General features: G+C 37.4%; 1 protein-coding gene across 2 annotated transcripts in view; it reads left to right on the forward strand.

Moving 5' to 3' along the window:
- Positions 1 to 22,143, forward strand: part of LIN28B (lin-28 RNA binding posttranscriptional regulator B) — a 74,497-nt gene that overhangs the window by 24,184 nt on the left and 28,170 nt on the right. For both annotated transcript variants that reach the window (XM_087817535.1, XM_087817534.1), the window contains exon 3: positions 17,265 to 17,449. In XM_087817535.1, coding sequence (XP_087673661.1) covers positions 17,265 to 17,449 — 185 coding nt within the window. The remainder of the gene's footprint in view (positions 1 to 17,264; positions 17,450 to 22,143) is intronic.

Below are 22,143 nucleotides of genomic sequence, written 5' to 3' on the forward strand. Positions count from 1 at the left end.
CTGATAAAATGATGACATGTTTTCATTTCAGGTTGAAAACTCTGGTATTTAGTGACAATGATAGAAAATAATGACGAGGGTAAGGCTTGCTAGTGGTATCGTACTCATGTTGAAATCAGAATTTATTATCTGCATGTAGCTGAGTTCACATCCCACAGAAATTAGCCTGAGAGCATTAGTGAAGGCTCACACTTCCAGGTTTAAGATCCCGCTGTCCCATTAGTGTTGGGGGTACGCATCGGAAGAAGCACTGGCCTTTCACCCTTAGCTACTCCCATGTGCCTTTGTGATAAGGTTGTCTTCTTTAGATGCCTTTTTAAAAAACTGTCTATTTACACAGGGTTAAAAATGAGAGAAAACTTCTATTGTTAGAGGAGACTGATTATTGAAAGATTGTTTTAAACCTTTTTATATTATAAAATTTAAGTGTGTTTGTTATCTACTTAATTTGTTTTAATCATATATAGAATAGTTTTAGATACAATATGTAATGTAAATCAAATCATACTATAACAATATTTAAATTAACATGCCTAATTCCTGGCCCATAATTTTAAGTGTTAAATGTTACAAAAATCCATAAAGAAAACTAGAAATGGTTGAAGTTCATTGCAATAGAATTTAACCTATCATATAATTGAAGTCCCAAGACTACATTCATAAAGCATAAAGTTCAACTAAAAGAGAGTTGTAAAATTCATTAATATTTTATCATTTTATTTAGATTTTTTAATGTTAAACTTTAACAGGGAATATATTTAATAATGTACATAGCCCCAAATAATTCAGGATTACATGATTCATCTAATTTTACTCTTAGTATCGTAGTTTAATTTATTGGTTCAAATATAGAAATAATAGTTATTTGTGATTTAAAAGTTTTTTACTTCACCATTTAGACTTAACTGCCTTTCTCTCTCCAAATTTGTCAGATGTGTCAAGTTACAACTGCATGTATAAAAAATTAATTTCTTCTTGCCCATGCATTTCCTCTTAGACTCCAGGATCATTCATCATTCACTGATATTGACACTTAAAGTCAATTTTATATTTAGATAAACTATTATTTATAAAACTAAAGATGGCTGTTTAATGAGCGAAAGCTTCTATTCCAAATATGTTTTAATTTCATAAAGTACAGTTTATACATTGAAGTCTTATGCATGTAAGCAAAGGGAGTAAATTATGTATACAGTAAATGTGTATGCATTTGTAGAATAGAATAAACAAGAATTTTTTATATTGTGCATTACCATGGATCTTTTTCCTATTAAGTGTATTTCTGTTATTAATTAGACTTAAATAGCTTGTAGAAACTTGTTAGGAAAGTTGAAAGACAAACTGCAAAGAAAATTATTTACGACATACACAAAGGGTAATATCTTTGCACTGTAAAAAAATCTTGTGAATTAGTAAGAAAAAAGGAAGCAACCTTGTAGAAAATGGGCAAAGGGCAGGAACGTAGAAATTCACAAAAGTACAAATATAGAAATTAAAGAAATGTAAGTTTAAAACAACATTTAATAGATGAAAGTTTGGCAAAGTTATTATTTTAATACTACCTGATGTTGGTGAAGTTGCAGAGAAATGGGCATTCTCATATATCTCCGGCAGCGGTATATTCTGATACAAGTTTCTACAGTATAATTTGGCAATACATGTTAACGCCTGTAAATAAGATGATTGCACACAAAGATTTTTGTCATAGCACGTTTCATAATAACAAAGAATTGAAAAAAGTAAATATCATCGTTAGGTTATTAGTTAAATATGGACATCCATGTAATGTAATACTGTAGCCAGTTTTTAAAAATGGTTCTTTCAAACTTAGATGCCAACCTGTACTCAGAAGTGACATTGATTTCCTTAGAAGTATTTTGAGAAGCAGTGGGTGAGGGGGTGGCCGAGCAAAACTCCATTCTGCTTCAACCAGAGCCACTTTATCTCTAAAAGGAGGTCATCACTTAACATTGTCAGTAGGTTCTTGGAAACTGTGACTTTAAGTGAAATGATGTATAATGAAACCAATTTCACTATAGGCTAATTGATATAAATAAGAATTAAATTCCTACAGTATATTTCTGGTCATGAAAACATCACCAAACTTCTAAATAAAGAACCAAAACACTTCAAAAAATACATTGAAATAAATGTGAGCTATACATACATTTTTAAAAGACTAATAAAAACAAGTAAGATGATTATTTTCCAACCCACTTAGTCTAGTTCAGGGTCATGGGTAGCCGGAGCCCATCCTGGCAGCTCTGGGCACAAGGTGGGACCCAACCCCGGACAGGATGTCCTTCCATCACAGGATGCACTCACACACACCTACACTCACTCAGACTGGAACAATGTGGGCACTCCAGGTCACTAACATGCACATCTTTGGGGCGTGGGAGGAAACCAGAGTACCCAGAGAAAACCCATGCAGACATAGGGAGAATGCAAACATTCCACCCAGACTATGGCCCTGGCCAGGAATCGATTTTTTTTCTTTTCTTTGATATTATAATGCAGCGATGTTATTAGAGGACCTGCTGTATTTGTCTTTTATACAGAAGTTTCAAATAAGAGTTTGCCGGGAAGAAGGGTAGGAGACGGGTACATTTGTCTGCTAAAAACACATCCTTAGATTATTCAGTACAATGGAAAGATATTTGTGTTACTTTGCTACATGAAAAATAGTGGAGTATAAAACATTGGTAGATCTCAGTAGTAGGACCTCAGTGTTTAAATAGATGTTTCTAAAAGTTCTGTCTACATCTGTCTATTTGCATATGAAAAAATGAAAAGTTTATGGATAATGGTAACAAAAATGGTAAAAAAAAAAAAAAAAAGGTAACAGCCCTGGCTGGTGTGGCTCGGCATACTGTTGGGTGGTGGGTTCGATTCCCAATCAAGGGTTGCAGGTTCAATCCTAGCCTGGTCGGGGTGCCTGGAGGAGGCAACCAATCCATATGTCTCTTTCACATCCATGTTTCTCTCTCTCTCTCTCCCTCTCCTCCACTCCTACTCTCTCTAAAAATCAATGGAAAAAATATCCTCAAGTGAGGATTAACAACAACAAAATGGTAACAGTCGTATGATGGGATTTCAGGTGTTTTTTATCCTCTGTGTATTTTTTTAATCTGCATTTTATAAAATGAATAGGAACTATTTGTGATAAGGGAAAAAAACAATAGCAATTACTTATAAATAACTTTTAAAAATGTTATCACGTTTACATGCAAAGTGCCCATTTAATGTTGGTGTGGTCTAAGTATAGAATTTTCTGCATGCCAGGTACTATTCTAACAGTTGACATTTATTAACTCACCTAATTCTTATAGCAGCCCTATATGGTTAGTATTACAGTTGACCCTTAAACAATACAGGTTTGAGCTGTGTGGGCCCATTTTTTCAATAAATACTGAAATGTATTTTCTTTATGATTTTCTTAACATTTTATTTTCTCTAGTTTATTGTTAGATTACAGTGTATAATTCATATAACATACAAAATATGTGTTAAGCAAATATTTATGTTTTCAGCAAGGCTTCGGGTCAACTGTAGGCTATTAGTAGTTAAGTTTGGGGGAGTTAAAAGTTATATGTGGATTTTCGACTGTGCAGAGGGTTGGCCCCTCTAACCCCCAAATTGTTCAAAGGTCAACTGTATTATATACAATGAGCTTAAGTAATATGATCAAGGTCATACAACTGATTCAAACTACTTTGATACATTGCCTCTTGTTTTCAAAAAATTCTGTCTCCTTGAACCCCAATTCATAGTACTAATTCCCTTAAATTTTAGAAATAGTTTACAGATATTAGATGTGAAAACATATAAGTTCACATGTTGGTATACATTTTATATTTCGTTTGTATTTTTGGTTTTCTATCTGATTCTGCTGCTGCTGTTGCTTCACTCACTGCCACTGTCATGTGCAGATGGGAAACAAGAGGATCTTCTAGGTTGACCAGATGCCAGTTCTTACGAAAACACTGCAGAAGCCTGTTTAAGGTAGCCCTGGCCCTGAGTTACTATGTTAGTTTTTAAGCAAAGTGAGCGCCACACTTACCTGGAAATGCACAGTGTCTACATGCCATGCCTCTGGAACACATATAAAGCATTTTCCCTAGGAACATACAAATCACAATTTCTTTGTTCTTAAAGATGAATTTCTTTTGGTATTATTTCCGGATCCAGACTTCCCACTGTCAGCAAGGATTATGCTTGATTTACTTATGGTAGTAACAGATTGTGTTGAGACAATCCCATAATCTCTCTCCCTTTTTTTTTTTTTTTTTTTACAATCAATGCTGTTTTTTTTAAAAAAATTATTTATTGATATTAGAGAGAGAAGCATCAATTTGTTATTCCACTTATTTATGCATTCATGTGTTGCTCCTTGTACATTTGTCCCCTGAACGGAGATCGAACCCACAACTTGCCGTATGGGGATGACTCTATAATCAACTGTGCTACCTAGCCAGGGCCTCCCATATTCTCTTATCTGTGACTCTGTGGGCCTTCTCAGAGCTAGATGAAAAAGCTGGGAGAGGTATGAGTGCATTTAGACACCAGTAATCCCTATGCCTGTGCTTTATTTTTGACAGAAGATAATAGTTCATTTCCAAAATACTGGTCTGGGTTGATGAGTGTCAGAAAAAAAAAAATTGTCAGGATTCTAAGGGAGAAGGGACATGTGTAAGAGAAAGGAAGAGTTATTAACAAGAGTAATGAAGTGTGCTGAATGAATGGGTAAAGAAGACAGGAGAAAATAAGTGTCGAGGAACTGTGCTAATGAAAATATCATAGACATTGAAACAGTATTATTCAAAGATGATGAGCTAATTAAGGAAATGTTATGATATCTCTATGAATAAAATGAGCCCTTTCCAAGTTTTTCTTGATATTAAAAATCTATATCCCTAGCTAGAAGTTATTTTTTTTAGCAAGTATTTAAATATAGAGAAAGGACAGAAGAGATAAAATACATAGTACAATTCTAAGTTAATGAAGCTCTTGCTTAATATTACATCTTTTTCTTTCTGTCTGGTTATTTGGAACAATTTGTAATAATGTAAAAATTGTAATGTGGCATAGCTGGGGCATTGCCTTACATGTATCCAGTGATTTATCCAGTGAGAGCATTAGAGCAGAATTGTGGAAGTTGTTTCATGCCTGGAAAGATCCCCTGGGGCTTTGTGACCCTTCTGTGATCACTGGAGCAGGCTGGGCACTTAAAGAGATCCTCTGATTTTTTAGGAGGACGGTTTGTTCATTTTTTTGCCCAACCTTGCACCAGCCATAAAGATTTTCTCCCATAGCATATAATACTCTGCTGTCTGATACATAGATTGGAAGATGAATGTGGTCGGGTAGTCATGTTAATAAAAAAATTTCAAAATAATATATCCTGTAGTATTAGCTATGTTAGTTCTCTTACATTATTAGTAGGACTGAGCAGTATATAAATGTTATCTGTTTGCAAACCTCCTTTGCAAAGTACTTTTCAGATCTTTATGATGTAACTCTAAGACTGCACTGTCCAAAATGGTAGTCACTAGCCTGTGTGGCTATTTAAATTAAAGTTAAAATACTTGGTTCTTTAGTTGCACTAACAGTTCCGGTGCTTAGAAGCCACAGGTGGCCAGTTAGGAGCTAACATCTTGGACAGCACAAATACAGAACATTCCTGTCACTGCATAACATTCTTTGGTAACCACTCCTGAAAGGATATATCTTCTGATGAGGTTGTTGATGTTGTCTCCAGGTGTAAGTTGACTGTAGGGAAACCATCGTGTTTTTTTCAAATTGGGCAGACGCCGTTGTTGTCGTCTGACAGTATATTACAGTGACAGTAGAGTTGCCCGTTAACTTTTTGAGGAAAGTTTCATTCAAGTTAATCAGTAATAGAGATTTACTGTGTTAAACTGTAAAATACAATAATGTCAGGCTTGTGGGAAACACTGTTTTATAGGTACGGAAAAAGAACATCAACTTTGAAGACAGGAAACATGATCTTGTCCCAGCTTTGCCATTAACTAGCAAGAAGACTTTGGGCATTTAATTTTCTAAAGTTAATTTGGGATTTAATTTCTTAATCTCTAAATTGTAGGCTTAAAATAAAAGGTTTTTAGACATCTCTTGTTACAGTAATTTTGGGTACTTTCGTTCCCTCAGCTACAACTTTTACTAAAGACCTGTAGTTTTGAGTGGAAGAGGCAATCCGGTAAGAAAGAGAAGGTATTGATGCAGCTGATAAGAAAACCCTGCCTTTATTCACATTTATTTTAAGACAGATCAGTTAGCTGTAGAAACCACTAAACCACTGCCCAGGAGGATGAGAAGGACTGTGTTGGTCTGAAGTTCTAGCAGCTCATCATAGATATTGCTCTCATTGTGTTAAAAAATTCTGCATAAAAACCTTCATTAGCAGAGGAGTCATGCAGATCTGGATTAGATAGCATTTCCTCAGATCACTAGTGGTGTAACCTTGAGCAGGTTAAGTTACGTGGCCTATCTTGCCTCAGTTTCCTGTTGAAAAGATGAAGTGATGTGATACCATTTTCCAGAGCTTGCAGTTCTTCAGAAAAGACACATTATTATAATAATAGGTAGGGCGGTCTGTCATAGAGTTGTACCAGGTACTATGAAAGCGGGAAGGAAGGCTGCCTAACAGACCCGCCAAGGTGAAGAGGAGAGCAGGGTGAGCGGCATGCGAGGTGTCTCACCCAAGCCCAGAGGAGGCGTGGGAGAGGATGGTGAGAGTTAAGCCTGGGAATATAAGCAGAGACTAGGAAGTATGCTCTAAGGCACTTAAACTTTGTGGGAACACATTGAGGACTTTAAGCCTGTGTAGATGAGCGGGGGAGCATAAAGGTATGGGGAGAGAGGAGCAAACCTGGACCTCAGCGCCTTCACGCCAGCAGCCGTGTGGAGAATGGATTGACGGCAGAGAGACCAGCAGGAAGCTGTTGCTCTAGGTTAAGTGAGAAATGGTGACTTGTATTAGGAAAAAGAAAGGAAGGGAGCAGAATCCTCAGGTGTTAAGGAAATAGAATCAGTATTAATTGAACTTGGTGAGTAGTTAATGTGGGGTTGAGGGAGATGGAAGTTTCTGTCTCAAGCAACAGGGTGGGTGAAGGTGACTTTTGACTGGGTAAGGAATGCATTAGGAAGAAGTGACAGGTGAGGTACAGTGTGCATGTTTAAGAAGCTATAGTTTGAAGCCAGACTGCCTGGTTTACAATCCTGGCTTTGCTGTTTATTAGCTTTGTGACCCTGGGCATGCTGCGTAGTCTCTTCATGCCTTAATTTCCTTCATTAGCTTCATTAACATGTGAGTTAATGTGTATAAAATGCTTAGAATAGTTCCTGGCAAGTAAGTGTTCTGTGTTATCAGTAGTAGAGATGTAGTTAATTTTGAGACATAATGAGGGAGAATCATGTTGGATAGATAAGGCTGGAGCATAGTAGAGAAGTATGAGCTAGAGATACTATAATGGAAGTTATTATGTAAGTACATAGTTGAGACTAAGGCAATATAGGAAGCTCCCCAGGGAAAGCAGCTATAGTGGGAAGAAGGCCGAGCAGGAACACTAAGGAAGAATGACAATTTATTGTGTAAATGTACAATGGAGTACTACTCAGCCATAAAAAAGAAGGCGATCTTACTCTTTGCAACAGCATGGATGGACCTGGAGAGCATTATGCTGAGTGAAATAAGCCAGTCAGAGAAGTCTTTCTAGACAAGTACTCTATGATCTCACTGACATATGGAATCTAATGAACTGTCAAACAGAATAGAGACAGAACCATGGAGAGCAGACTGACAGCTGTCGGGAGGGGGATGGAGGGATTGAGAAAAAAATAAAAAATAAAACAAAAACTCAAGCACTCGGAAAACAGAACAACAGTGTTGTTATTTTATTTTAAGCTTTTCGGTCTTATTTGCCATTTTTTCTTTGTGCTCTCTTTGGAATACTTAACCAGTTTTATAAAGCTTCTGATTACTAATCAGAGATGCAATTTCTAAGAGATCTTTTTGTTTTTAGGAGTATCCTGATTTGTTTTATGGATGCAATATAATCTCTGTTTGAGGATGTTAACTGTAAATTTTTAAGATTTCTTTTCCCAACATTGTCTTGTTTCCTCCAGTTTTTTTTCCTTTGCTTGTTTTGCTTCCTTCCTTTCACAGTGAAACGTCTGGTGATGCTTTGCTGCCTATTTTTAAGAGAGACCAGGTCATTTTGTTATGTGACAGTTTTACAAATGCTTTGACACCACTTGCATGGATTGCCATCCAGTATAATTTCCTTTCCTTCCACTTACCAACCTATAATGCCAAATATTTTAGGTTTTTTTGTTATGGCCAGAACTCACTTCTAGATTCCTGTTTCTGTACCACTCAGGACAGTCTAGGTTATGTTTAGCTAACAATTTCAAGTTTTTAGTGGCTACACAGTGAAAGTTCTTTCTCTCTCACACTACATGCAGTGTGGTCTGCCGGGCCTTCTACTCATGACCCTCAATTCAGGACTCAGTCTAACAGAGGCTCCATCATGAAGCATCGTTCCATGATTGCTGAGAAGGAAAGGAAAATAAAGCAGATTGTGCACTAGCTCTTAAAGCTTCTAACCCAAAGGACCCAAGCCACTTCCACTCACATTTCATTGGCCAAAGCAAGTCACGTGGTCACGCCTAATTTAAAGGTAGTGGTGAAGTGCAACTTGCCATTTGCCCTGAAGAAGAGGGTAACAGAATATGGGTAACAGCTGTAATGGCTACCACAGTGGTATTCCACTTATATATGTTCTATAATTTATTATTTATTTATTTATTTACCTATTTAATTGATTCACTTTAGAGAGAGAGGGAGAGAGAGAAACATCAATTGGGACTGGGAATTAAACCCACAACCCTTCACGGGACAATGCTCCAACTAACTGAGCCACATTGGCCAGAGCCTATAATTCCTTTTTTTTTTTTTTTTTTTTTTTTTTAATATATCTTTATTGATTTCAGAGAGAGGAAAGGAGAGGGACAGAGAGAGATAGAAACATCCGTGATGAGGGAGTCACTGATCGACTGCCTCCTGCACGCCCCTCACTGGGAATCGAGCTGGCAACCCAGGCATGTGCCCAAACCAGGAATCAAACCATGATCTCCTGGATCCCAGGTCGATGCTCCACCCCTGAACCATGCTGGCCAGGCCCTATAATTTCTTTATGCTCTTGCTATATTAATGGATTTTATAATATATGTGTCTTCCAAGAATGAGGTATCTAAGCTCCCTTCCAGCTTCATCTTCTATGGCTATATAATTTAAAACTGCCACTTACCCTTGACAATGTGTTGAAATTACTGTGTTCAATAAAATGTAGTGAAAATAAAGACATTACTATTCTATAAAATATGGGAGCTATTTATCTTAATAGCAATTTCTGAAAGAAGAAAGAGAAAGAAAGAAGGAAAGAGAAAGAAAGAAGATTCAGAAGCTTGAAAGAACTGTAGGACAATTTTGATTGTGTTGAATTACTGACAATATTTAACAATTGCTTGTACCATTGAATTATAAATGTCCAATTTCAATGTCTTAAATGACCAGATTCCTCAGCTGACTTAAGTAAGTGTTCTTTCTTGGTTGAAATAAACATGTATATTATAAAATGTTGTTTTTAAATCATGTTATTTTATGCTGTCATTTTTTCAAAAATGTCAGGACCTTTCTGTCAGGAAAAATCTTATTTCTATTTATTTCATTTTAGTTCTTATTTATAAAATTTTAGTTCAAGTTTTTATGTTCAAACTGTAAAAATTTTTATTGCTGACATTATTTCATGAGCCTAGTAATGTTGTAGCAGCACATTGCTAAATCAGTAAGCTTTCCCCCTGTCCATGCCTGTTTTTCATCCAAATTCAGTTTAGTAGGTTATTTTTAATAACTTATTTTCCAAACCACTAAGTTAGTGAATTTACACTAAAAATAAATTAGCAGCCTTATTTTCATTCTATATTTGAAAATGACATTGTTTCTTGACAGCAACCATATAAACATTTTGCTAAATTTCATTATTTGAAGCTCATGTATGTTTGGACAATTTTTATTTTCCATAAATGAGTACTTCAACATCAAATAATATCATAGTACTTGCTTGCCTTTGAATGATGATTTTATATGAAAGTTTTGTGCACTGTCTGCATAGTAGAAACAATTGAAGAATTCTTTATTGTTAGTATAATGTAACTTGTTCTACTTTGAGTGCAATAACTTGACACATTTAAGCTCTGCTTTTAATAAAGAAATAGAAAACTCTTTTAAAAAGTGGTTGAGGGAGAAATAAGATGGCGGGGTAGGTAACAGCTGCACCCGCCGCCTCCCGCAACCACGTCAAAATCACAACTAAAATACAGAACCACCATCACTCAGAGCCTCCTGAGATCTGGCTGCACAGAAGCCCCACAGCCAGGGAGCTGAAGCAGCACCGAGACCGGGAGGAGGGGCGGAGACGTGGGCGGATCGGGGCTGGATCCTGGAGACACGGCCGCGGGCCCACACCCGGTGCCGCGGCTAAAACCCGGGAGGGAATCTCGGTGGTGGGGGTTTCCCAGAGGAGTGAGGGGTCCCAGCCCCAGAGCAGGCCCCCAGCCCAGGGCTCCAGGGCCGGGAAGAGACGTCCCCACAACTCGGGCTGTAGAACCAGCGGGACTGTCCCTGAGGGTCGCGGAGGCTGTGGGAGCCCCAGCAGCTCCTCTCAGAAGGCCCGGCACGGACTCACTCGGACGCTCCCTCTGAGCCCAGCGCCGGGCAGCAGCCGGAAAGGACCCAGGACACTTGGGGAGGAACTGACCTGCCTGATATTGGGGCGAGAGCTGGAGGGGCGGCTTCCTCCCAGGCAGAAGAGCTGGCAGAGGCCGTTGCTCCTTTGGCGAGTCCTCCCCACACACAGCCGGCAGGCAGGCGCCATATTTGAATCGCCAGCACCCGACTCACACCTTTGGCCCCGCCCCGTGATTCCCGGAGGCCCCGCCCCTCCCCACCTGCAGCTCATCCAGGCCATTTCCAGGGGCCTCTCGAGCCTCATGCTTAGGACTTTCCTAAAATTTCTCAAACAAGCAGCAGCGGGCCCCATACAGCTTGATAAGCAGCCCCAGGCCTAGCACTAGCGGCAGCTGCATTGGCTCATAGCTTGGCCTCTCCTGGGCACCTCCAAGCCCAGCACAAGTAGCAGCCAACTACGGTTTGCTGTGTAGCTCATGCTGGGTGGCCCTGGGCAAGGCACTGGCACAGGCTGACTTTGCACCTCCCGGGAGGCCCCAGAGATAGTGCACCTGGTGATCAGACTTGACCACGCTGGGTTACAACCCTACCCCATCCACAAGGGACACTCAAGGGGCGCACTTGGTGAACACCAAAGCCCCACTAAAGTAAATCCTGCTCCATAGGGGTGTCTCCAGCACAGCAGCTCTCTGGCTGTAGCTGCAGCTGGTCCTCACAGCTGATTGGCCTGGGGGTCAGTTCCTCCCAGGGACACCAACAGCAACCAAGGCTCAACTACAACAGGACAGTGCACACAGCCCACACAGGGGAGCACCTAGAAGGCCCAGCTCAGGTGACTGGGGAGGCTGAGCCACTGGACCCTACAGGACACCTACTACACAAAGCCACTCTACAGATTCCAGGAGACATAGCAGATCTACCTAATACATAGAAACAAACACCTGGAAGCAGCCAAAACGTGGAGTCAAAGAAACATGTCACAAAGGAAAGAACAGAAGAAATCTCTAGAAAAGGAACAAAGTGAAATAGATCCAAGCAAGCTAACAGATACAGAGTTCAGAATTTTGTTTATAAGGATGTTTAAGCAAACTATTAGGGAAATAACTGAGAAAATTGATAACATAATAAAGTACCAACTTGAAATGAAGGCTACAGGAACTGGAATGAAGAATAATTTACATGGAATCAACAGTAGAGTAGAGGACACTGAGAATCAAATCAGCAGTTTGGAACATGAGGAAACAAAAAACACCCAACCAGAAGAGCAAAAAGAAAAAAGGATCCAGAAATATGAAAATAGTATAAGGAGCCTCTGGGGCAACTTCAAGAGGCCCAACATTTGTATTATTGGGGTGCCAGAAGGGGAAGAAGGAGACCAACACATTGAAAACCTATTTGAAAAAATAATTACAGAAAACTTCCCCTACCTGGGGAAAGAAATAGACTTACAAGTCCAGGAAGCACAGAGGGTCCCAAACAAGAGGAACCCGAAGAGGCCCACAGCAAGACACATCATCATTAAAATGCCAAAGGTTAAAGACAGAATCTTAAAAGCAGCAAGAGAAAAGCAGTTAGTTACCTACAAGGGAGCACCCATATGACTGTCAGCTGATTTCTCAACAGAAAGTTTGCAGGTCAGAAGGGAGTGGCAAGAAATATTCAAAGTGATGAAAAACATGGAACTACAACCAAGATTGCTCTTCCCAGCAAAGCTATCATTTAGAATTGAAGGTCAAATAAAGAGCTTCAGAGATAAGAAAAAGCTAAAGGAGTTCATTACTACCAGACCAGCACTACAGGAAAAGTTGAAGGGTCCTCTTTAAGAAGAAGCTAATGAACAAAGGAACCTGACAGACTAAGTAGATCCTGAGACATTGACACATGCAACAGACGATCATATTTCAGAGGGAAGGGGGGTAGTAGGTGGGAAGAGATTAACCAAAGAAGTTATATACATATATGCATAACCCATGGACACAGTTAATAACGGAGTGAAGGCCTGGGGAGGGGGTGGGAGCGAAGTGGAGGGGGTCAGTTGGGGGGGAAAAATGGGACACCTGTAATACTCTCAACAGTAAAGATAAATTTAAAAAGAAAAAAGTGGTTTAATGATTTGAGAGAGAGAGAGATTTATCAGCTGCCTCCTGTGTACACCCCCTACAGGGCATGGAGCTGGAAACCAGCAACCTTACAGTGCATGGGAGGATGCCCTACCAACTGAGCCACACCAGCCGGGGCTTGATAGAGTTTAAGATCTTAGTCCTTTGTGATTTTTTTCTAGTATTATCAACTGCTGAGAGTGTTGTATTAAAAACTCCCAGCTATTCCAACTGTGATTTACTCTTATCAACATAACTGTAGCCTTCTTATTGCTTATTGTTTTAATAGTATGTCACTTCCATCGTCTTATTTCTGATCTTTCTGTATCTGTATAGTTAAAGCGGCTCTCTTGTAAATAACACATGGTCAGATCTTGCTTTTTTATCTATTCTTTTGATCTCTGCATTTTAGTTAGAATGTTAAGTTTATTTACACTTAACATATTTATTTATATAGTTTGATTACCACTTTGCTAATTGTATGTGTGTGTGTGTGTGTATGTGCCTGTTTTCTTCCATGTCTACCTTCTGTGTTAAGACCTTTTTGAAATTCCATTTCAATTCATCCATTGGCTTTTTTATTTTATCTAAATATCTACCTATCTGTCTATCTATTTGCCATACCGAAGGTCATCTACATTTTTTTCCAATGTTATCTTTTAGGAGTTTTTTGTTTTGCTTTGTAAAATTAGATCGGTGATCCACTTTGAGTTTTTGTAAAAGGTAGAAGCTATGCCTACATTTACTTTTTTTGGCATGTGGAAGTCCAGTTGTTACAGCACCACTGAGATGTTGGATGTATTTGATAAGATCTGCCTGAAATATCTCACAGTTTGATGAAACAGGAGTATCTCAAGAGCTTCCATTTGATGGGAATTTGTTGTTCTTTACATTTACCCGTTATCTATTAAATGCCTCTTGTTTTCAGAAAGAGGCAGTAAAATAAGATGGCCTACAATAAAAGGACTGATTCCTTACAAGTCAACATATCAGCTAAAAATTTTTACAGAAAAAAAATTTTTTAAAGCTAAGGGATAAGAAATGAGCATGGCTTGAGCAAGAAGGTCTACTGGAGGCCTAGAACTTGTAGATTCTAAAGTGTAATATGATTATGGTGTTGAGGGACAATTGAAATAACCTACAGAATGTTATACTAGGCATCCTGGTATACAAGGGCTTTTGGTGTCAAAGATCTGGCTTGAGTCCTGGCTCTACTGTTTTCCTTGATTTCCACTAGCCTGATTCTCCGTCTGTTGGCCTATGTCCTGAGAGATTTTCTAACCTTTTACTTCCACCCCCACCTAATTTCACCAATCATTTTTAATTTTCTGAGAGTGTTTTTTAAATTCTCTGGGTGTTTTTGCTCTGTTTTATTGATGTCATTATTATCTCAAATATCTATGGAGACACTGATTGGATGGTATATAAAATTTCTTTTGTTCCCTCATTTATCTTGGCCTATTTTGATTATGCTGCATGTTTTGTGATTCTTGGTTGACCCTTCAGACATATGAATGAGGGGTAGTAATAACTTAAGGTTGAATGGGTGGGGAGCCAGCTCTTGCATCAGTGGCCTCCTAATTGTTAGAATGAATGGGGTCTGTGTGTCAGATCCAATATTTCACCAATGCCCAGATATTTCCTTCAGTCTCTTTAGAGAAGGACCTCACATTATTCGCCTTAGACTGTGAATGGTCTCACCTACAGCCTAAATGGAGGTATTGTAGATTTTTGAGATAGGAAACTAACAGTAAGATTAATTCAGAGAGAAAATGCAAGTGTGGGAGAAACTGGAACAGGGAGGAGACTTGAAATGTTAATGAAGCAATGTACACTTATCCAAGTAGGAGATAGTTAGGCCCAGAAGCAGGGCATTGTGACCCAAGAAAGCACTTGAGTCAGATGAAAAAATTGTGAAGATGGAACATATAAGATTCATTAAATAGTTTGGGTAAAACTAAGAATTGGAACCAGTGTGACTAAAAAAATGGAGGCACCTCTAATAAAAAATTGTCAAGTCAAGGAGAGAAGCTGATTTTTTGTGAAGAAATATAATGTGCTAATTCCTCCTCTTCTTTCAACAAATCTTTCCCACTGGTGTAACAGCAATTTTTGATAGAATAGCAAATTCCATTATAGTTTCTTAGAGATGTTATTATTTTTGTGTGATGTATTATAAATCTAAATTGCTTCATGTAATAATTTGGGGAAGGATGAATATGTGACAGAATTTAAAGAACTATTCTTTCAGAATATCATGAAGAATATACAGAACTTAGTGATCCATAAGGGATGGAAATTTAGACTTGGAAAGTCCAATATAAATCACCACTTATAAGTTTACTTATAAATCATACCTATCAAAAATTGTAAAAATGGAAAATGAAATCAAATTAAGTTGGCGATAGTGCCCCTGGACACTCAAAACAAGGAGGAGATCAATAAGTGATGGTGTTTTTACTGCAGAAACAAAACATGTGAACATGTGATAACCCTAGTTAAACCTGTGTCCATTCTCTTGGTTGCGGTAGTTGACTTCTGCTCCACTTCATCTGATTTGATAATCTGTGCTTTCTTGAGGGGGGAGTGAGAGAGGGAATGAAAGCAAAAGAACTCTATAATTAGTGAGGGAAAAGCTTAGCGGGGGGAAACAGAAGATTTGGGAATGATTTTTAAAAAGCTTTAAAAACATTAATTGTTTTTATTTTAAACACTGTAGGCAGTAGTGGTTTTAGTTGTGTGTGTGTGTGTGTGTGTGTGTGTGTGTGTGTGTCCCCGATTTCTACATGGCATCAGACAGCAGAAAAGGTGCTGCCAGTTGCAGACTTGCACATGAAGGATTTTGCGTGTCAGGTGACCACTAAAAACAGGTTATAAACCCTGTTTTCATGTATCATATGACTTTCACAGTGAATAGTTCCTTTTGTGTTGAATTTTGAAGTGTTGTTTTTATTTGTTCCATGTAATTATTTGGTTATATGTAATTACTGAACTGCCTTTTGAATCGTGGACTTGGGAGGGGTCAAGATTTTCTGGTTCAGCATTTCCCTAAGTACACTAGTCATCTGTGCTTATAAAGAAAGGGCTCTGGCATCAATTATGTCAGGAAATTGCTAGGTTAAACACAGATAAGATTTTTATTTTGGTGGTCGTGGAGGGGAGGGCATCTCAGAAACTTTAATATGACGACTGAGGAGAAACAATATATTTCACCACAAAATCCTTTCTTCATGGAGCCTTTTTTGGAACCATTGTTCCTCAGAACACATGTGGGGAAACTCAAATCCCTTAAATTTACAGGTAAATAGAAAAGAGATAAAATGACTCATTCAGAGCTGCAGGCTTACATGCTTAAAGAGCTGGACTTCAACCAAGGTCTTCTACCATATTTCATTTTGCTCCCTTTTGCCCCTAAATTCAGAAAAGTCTTTTAAAACGGCATGATATTTCAAATTAGAACTGTAAAATATGCACAAGGGACTTTGAAGAAATGAATGAATGATTTTCAATTATTTCTGGTATATTTTGAATTGACACATTTACTCTGACAAATGGATTAAGATCCAAAGAGCCAGTTCATATTTGTAACCAAGATTACACTTTTGTAATCAGGAAACTTTCTTTTTTGTGTGCAAAAATCAATTATCTTTTATGTTGTAAAAATCTATTTCCTTTCAAATTATAAAAACCTCACAAAGCACAATCATGTGTATTATCCAAAAGCCTTCCCACTTTTCCAGAAAAGGACTGGAAAATGACTGTTTATGATTTGTTGTCTGTTGTTCCAGATCCCATCTCTACATAAATAAACATGTAACTTTTAAAGATTTCTTGACATAGATGGCATTATGATAAACACTTCTTCTTTAACCTTAATTTTAAAAGTCAACAATGTTATATGCTTATCTTCCCACATTAATACATGTAGATCTTCTTTTAATGGTTCAATCATGTTACATTCTATAGCTCTACTGTAATTTACTTAATCTGTGATGGACATTAGGGTAGTTATAATTTTTTACCGGACAGTGCTGTGGTAAATTTTGATATAGGTCTTTTTTTTTTTTTTTTGAACCTTTGTGTGAGTATGTCTGTAGGAGAGTCGTTGAAGTGGAATTGCTGGGTCAAAGAATATGCACATTTAAATTTTTGTAAGTATTCCAGATTGCCTTTAAAAAATGATGTTAGTTTACTCTCTCACTGCCAGCATTGCAACAGGAAACTTTAAGATGGTATAACCTTCACTGAACTTAAACAAAAAAGACTTTATACTTAGTAATGGATAACAAAGAATATCTTGCTATATGTTAATGTTAAAATTATAGAGAAAATTTGTGAAGCATTGATAATCATGATCTCTTTTTCTTTCCCCCTCCCTCCCCTGCTCTTTACAGAGCAAATTATTCATGGAAGGATTTAGAAGCCTAAAAGAAGGAGAACCAGTGGAATTCACATTTAAAAAATCTTCCAAAGGCCTTGAATCAATACGGGTAACAGGACCTGGTGGAAGCCCTTGTTTAGGAAGTGAAAGAAGACCCAAAGGGAAGTCACTACAAAAAAGAAAACCAAAGGGAGATAGGTAGGTAATCCATTTCATTTGTTAGTTTGTGAGTTTATTGTATTTGGGAATTACTTTTGAAACTTTATTTATATATTTTGTTATGTTATTGGACTTTATATACTCTAGCAAAAGTAACATGCCACCACTATGTAGCTGAATGGAATTTTCCAGCAATACAGGCTGTCTTGCAATTTGAACTGCCTGCAGAATATACTGAACTGAGCACTGCGCGATGAGCACTGAATAGTCAGTCCCCTACCACCATTTTCAGTAGATTGTTCAGAGACTGCAAATGAGTTTGGAGTTTTCAACAGACAGAAATGCCTGTCTGTACATCCCAACAACTCACCTGTTTTTTAAATGAAAAAATATATACTGTTTTGTCTGTTTTTAATAGATAACTCATATATAGAAAATTCAAATACTATAACAAAATTATAAAGAAGTTAGGAAAAACATTCACTTGAAATCCTAACTAGAGGTGGGAATTATAATATACAGGGTGGGGCAAAAATAGGTTTACAGTTGTTTGTATGGAAAATAATACAATAATAAATAATAAGAATAAATTTTCACATACAACTGTAAACCTACTTTTGCCCCACCCTATTTATGCAGTTGTTTGAAATTTGCATTTCTTTTTCACTTAACAGTGTAAACATGGAACGTTTCATGTCAATTGTCAGCACCTGCATAGATTCCCACAATGCTCCAAATTTAATTTAAGCATGGCTATGTTAATGAGTATCTAGGCTATTTCTGGCATTTTGAATTTATCAATAACACCACAGTGAATCCTTACATGTACATTTTTGAAAAAATTGTCTGATTACATCCTCAGGCTTACTATCTAATAATGAAAAATCTGGATCAAAAACTGTGCACTTTAAAAGTTTTGATATCTGTTTCTAAACGTCTCTCTAGTTATGATGAAGGCCAATGTACAATCCCTTCTGAAGTGAGACTTCACTGAGTGATGCTAACATTTTAATCTTCCCAATTACATAGGTTAATAGGTGCCGCTCATTGTTTTCCTTTGCATCTTTTGATTGGGTTAGAAGTTAAATATATTTTTATATGTTAAATTTATTTTTAATTCTTTCTTCTATGAATTTTATTTTTCTTACCCTTCGCTTATTTTCCTTTTAAGATGTTCATTTGCTATTAATGATTTGCAAGTCCTTTTTGTGTATTTATAATTTAACCTTTAGTCTCAAATAGGTAAGAAGTATTTTTCAACTTATAAAATATATTTTAGCTTTAATTATAGTGACTTTTAAAAACTGTTTTGAACTTTTGAATTTTTATACAGACAAGTCTATCACTTATGACTTGATAGCTATCTGGCTTTCTAAACTACCAAATTAAAAATATATCCACCTATATTTTCTTATATAATTTTTATTAACTTATGTTTTACCTTTAACTACCTCTTCTCTTTGTATGTAATTTGTTTTTGAAGAGAGGACTGAAAGGATGTAGCTTTTCTTTCCAAATTGCTAACTAGTTATCCCGACAGCATTTATTGCCTCATCCACGTTTTCCCACTGGTTTGAAGAGCCATCAGTAAGAGAATAAATTCAGTTTTGATCTACATTTTTAGGAGCTCGTTTTATATAAAAGAAAGACCATGAAAATGTCTGTAAGTGAAATGATACACTTACCTGTTAAAGTGATTTTCTGCTCCCAAAGGGAGAGATAATATATATTTATGCATATAATTAAAGCGCAAAGTACAATAAAATCAGACAAAAGAAATGAAAATTTATAAAACTATTTTTCCATGTATTTTAGGTAAAATATTTAACAATATAGTTCTGACTCAAAAACTGTGTGCTGAATTGGAATCAGTAAGGGGGCGAGAATAATGGAGGCTGAAGGTAGAGAAGTGAGACCGCAGGACTTTCCTTTGTGAACCTTGAAACACCTTCCTGAGCCCCAGCTCAAATGCCTGCACTGTAAGATCATTGTAATAGAATGTCATTCATCATAAGGCTTTGATTTGGGGGGAAATGAAAGTCATTGCCATACCTGAATTTGAAAAGTAACATGATCTGATTTCCTTCCTTCAAGTGTCATTCTGGCAGCTGTGATGACAAAGTAGAGAGGCAAAGATTGAAGTTAAGGAGCAACTAAGGAGAAGTCCCAGTTATGCAGGAAGGAGACAGTGGTGGTTCAGACTGGGAAGACCAATAGAGGTGGTGAGCAAAAGTCCTGATATGTTTTGAAGGCAGAGGCAGCAGGATTTCCTAATGGATGAGGTGTGGACTGTGAGGAAAGGGAAGTTTTCAGGATGACTTCAAGGTTCATTTCACCCGATCAGCCAGAAAGATGGAGAGACCATTCATCGAGACGGAGAAGCGTAGGGAAGGGGGAGGAAATGAGAAATCTGGTTTCAAACATACTTCGTCGGAGATACATAGGAAGTCACCCAGGTGGAGATGTACATTAGGCAGATAGATGCTTGACTCTGAAGTTCCAAGGCTGGAGATAAAAATTTGGCGGTAGTCAACAAAAAGATGGCATTTACAGTTCTAAGACAGAATGAGACCCCCATCAGAGTGAGAATGCATAGTAATGAGAAGAGGAATGAGCCCGGGGGCCATTCCAGCATTGAGGGATCAGGAAGAGGACAAGGAATAGCAAAGGGCACTAAGTAAAGCAGGGAAATGGGAAGAGAATCGAGGGTTTTGTCTCAGAAGTCAAGGAGAGAACGATGTGAAGAAGGAAAGAGCATCAGGTATGATAAATGGTGCCAGTGGTGAAATGACTGAGTAAGATGACCACTGAGACTTGACCGTTTTAGCAGCATGAGAAGTCCTTAGTGGAGTTGACAAGATCAGATTCAGAGGCCTGGTGGGTGTGAATGCCTGAGTGGCTTATTTTCAACAGAAAGGAAAAGAGAAGTGGAGACAGCCATCACAGAATTGTTTTGACAAGTTTTCTGATAAATGGGAGAAGAAAAATGAAGCAGTAGCTGAGAGGAAGAAATATAGCATGTTTATGTGTCAGTTGGAGTGGTTTAGGAGAAGAGGAAAGATTGGACATGTAAGAAGGTGGAGGACAGTTGATGGAGTGATTTTCTTCTGTGGGAACAAAGATTAGGGTTTAAAGCACATGTTTCATTCTTTTGCAGGTGGCTGTCTAGTTTTCCAACACCGTTTATTGAAGAGACTATCCTTTCCCCATTGTATACTTTTGAGTCCTTTGTTGTAAATTAATTGACCATATGTATGTGGGTTTATTTCTGAGCTCTGTACCCTGTTTCACTGATCTATGTGTCTGTTTTTATGCCAATACCATACTGTTTTAATTACTATAGTTTTGTTATACAGTTTGAAATCTGGGAGCCTCCAGCTTTGTTTTTCTCAAGGTTGCTTTGGATTTTTGGGGTCTTTTGTGGTTCCATAGAATATTTAGGATTGTTTATACTATTTCTGTGAAAAATGCCATTGGAATTTTTATAGTAATTGCATTGAATCTGTAGATCAATTTTCGGGGAGAGGGTATGAGCATTTTAATAATATTAATTCTTCCAATCCATGAGCATGAAATAGCTTTCCATTTATTTGTGTTTTATTCAACTTGTTAATCAGTGTCTTGTGGTTTTCAGAGTACAGATTTTTCACCTCTTTGGTTAAATTTATTCCTAGGTATTTTAATCTTTTTGATGCAGTTGTAAATGGGATTGTTTTCTTAATTTCTCTTTCTGTTGGTTTCTGTTGGTATATAGAAACCAACTGATTTTTGTGTATTGATTTTTGTATCCTGCAACTTCACTGAATTCATTTATTAGTTCTGTTTTGGTTGAGTCTTTGGAAGTTTCAGTATGTAATATCATGCCACCTGCAAATAGACAATTCTACTTTTTCCAGTTTGGATGTCTTTTATTTATTTTTTCTTGGAATAAAAGTGGTGAGAGTGGGCATCTTTGTCTTGTTCCTGATCTTAGAGGAAAAGCTGAAAGGTTTTGTATGATGTGAACTATGGTCTTGTCATAATATGGCCCTTATGTTGAGGTACATTCCCTCTATATACCCACTTTATTGAGAGTTCTTATCATAAATGGATGTTAATTGTCAAAAGCTTTTTCTGCACCTGTTGAGATGATTATGTGATTTTATCTTTTCTTTTGTTAATGTGGTGTATTACATTGATGGATTTGCAGATGTTGAACCATTCTTGTATCCCTAGAATAAATCCCACCTGATTATGTATTGTTGAATTTGGTTTGCTAATATTTTGTTGAGCATTTTGCATCACTGTTCATCAGGGATATTGACCTTTAATTTTTTTCTTGTCATATCCTTGCTGGTTTTGCTGTCAGGGTAATGCTGGCCTCATAAAATGAATTTGGAAATATTGCCTCCTCTTCTATTTTTGGGAAGACTTGTAGAAGAATTGCTGTTAATTATTTAAAGTTTTGGTAGAGCTCATCAATGAAGCTATGTGGTGGACTTTTCTTTGTTGAGAGGGTTTTGATTACTAATTCAATCTCACTGGTAATTGGTGTGCTTAGATTTTCTATTTCTTAATGATAGGTTGGTAGGTTGTATGTTTTTAGGAACTTACCCATTTGTTTAGGATGTCTCATTTGTTGGTATATAATTGTTGATAGTAGTTGTTATAATTCTTTATCTCTGTTATATCTGTTGTAATGTCTCCTTTCATTTCTAATTTTATTTGAGTTCTCTCTTTTTCTTGGTAAGTCT

This window comes from Miniopterus natalensis, chromosome 5 (assembly GCF_054644295.1).
Source record: "Miniopterus natalensis isolate mMinNat1 chromosome 5, mMinNat1.hap1, whole genome shotgun sequence".
NCBI classification, from domain to species: Eukaryota; Metazoa; Chordata; class Mammalia; order Chiroptera; family Miniopteridae; genus Miniopterus; species Miniopterus natalensis.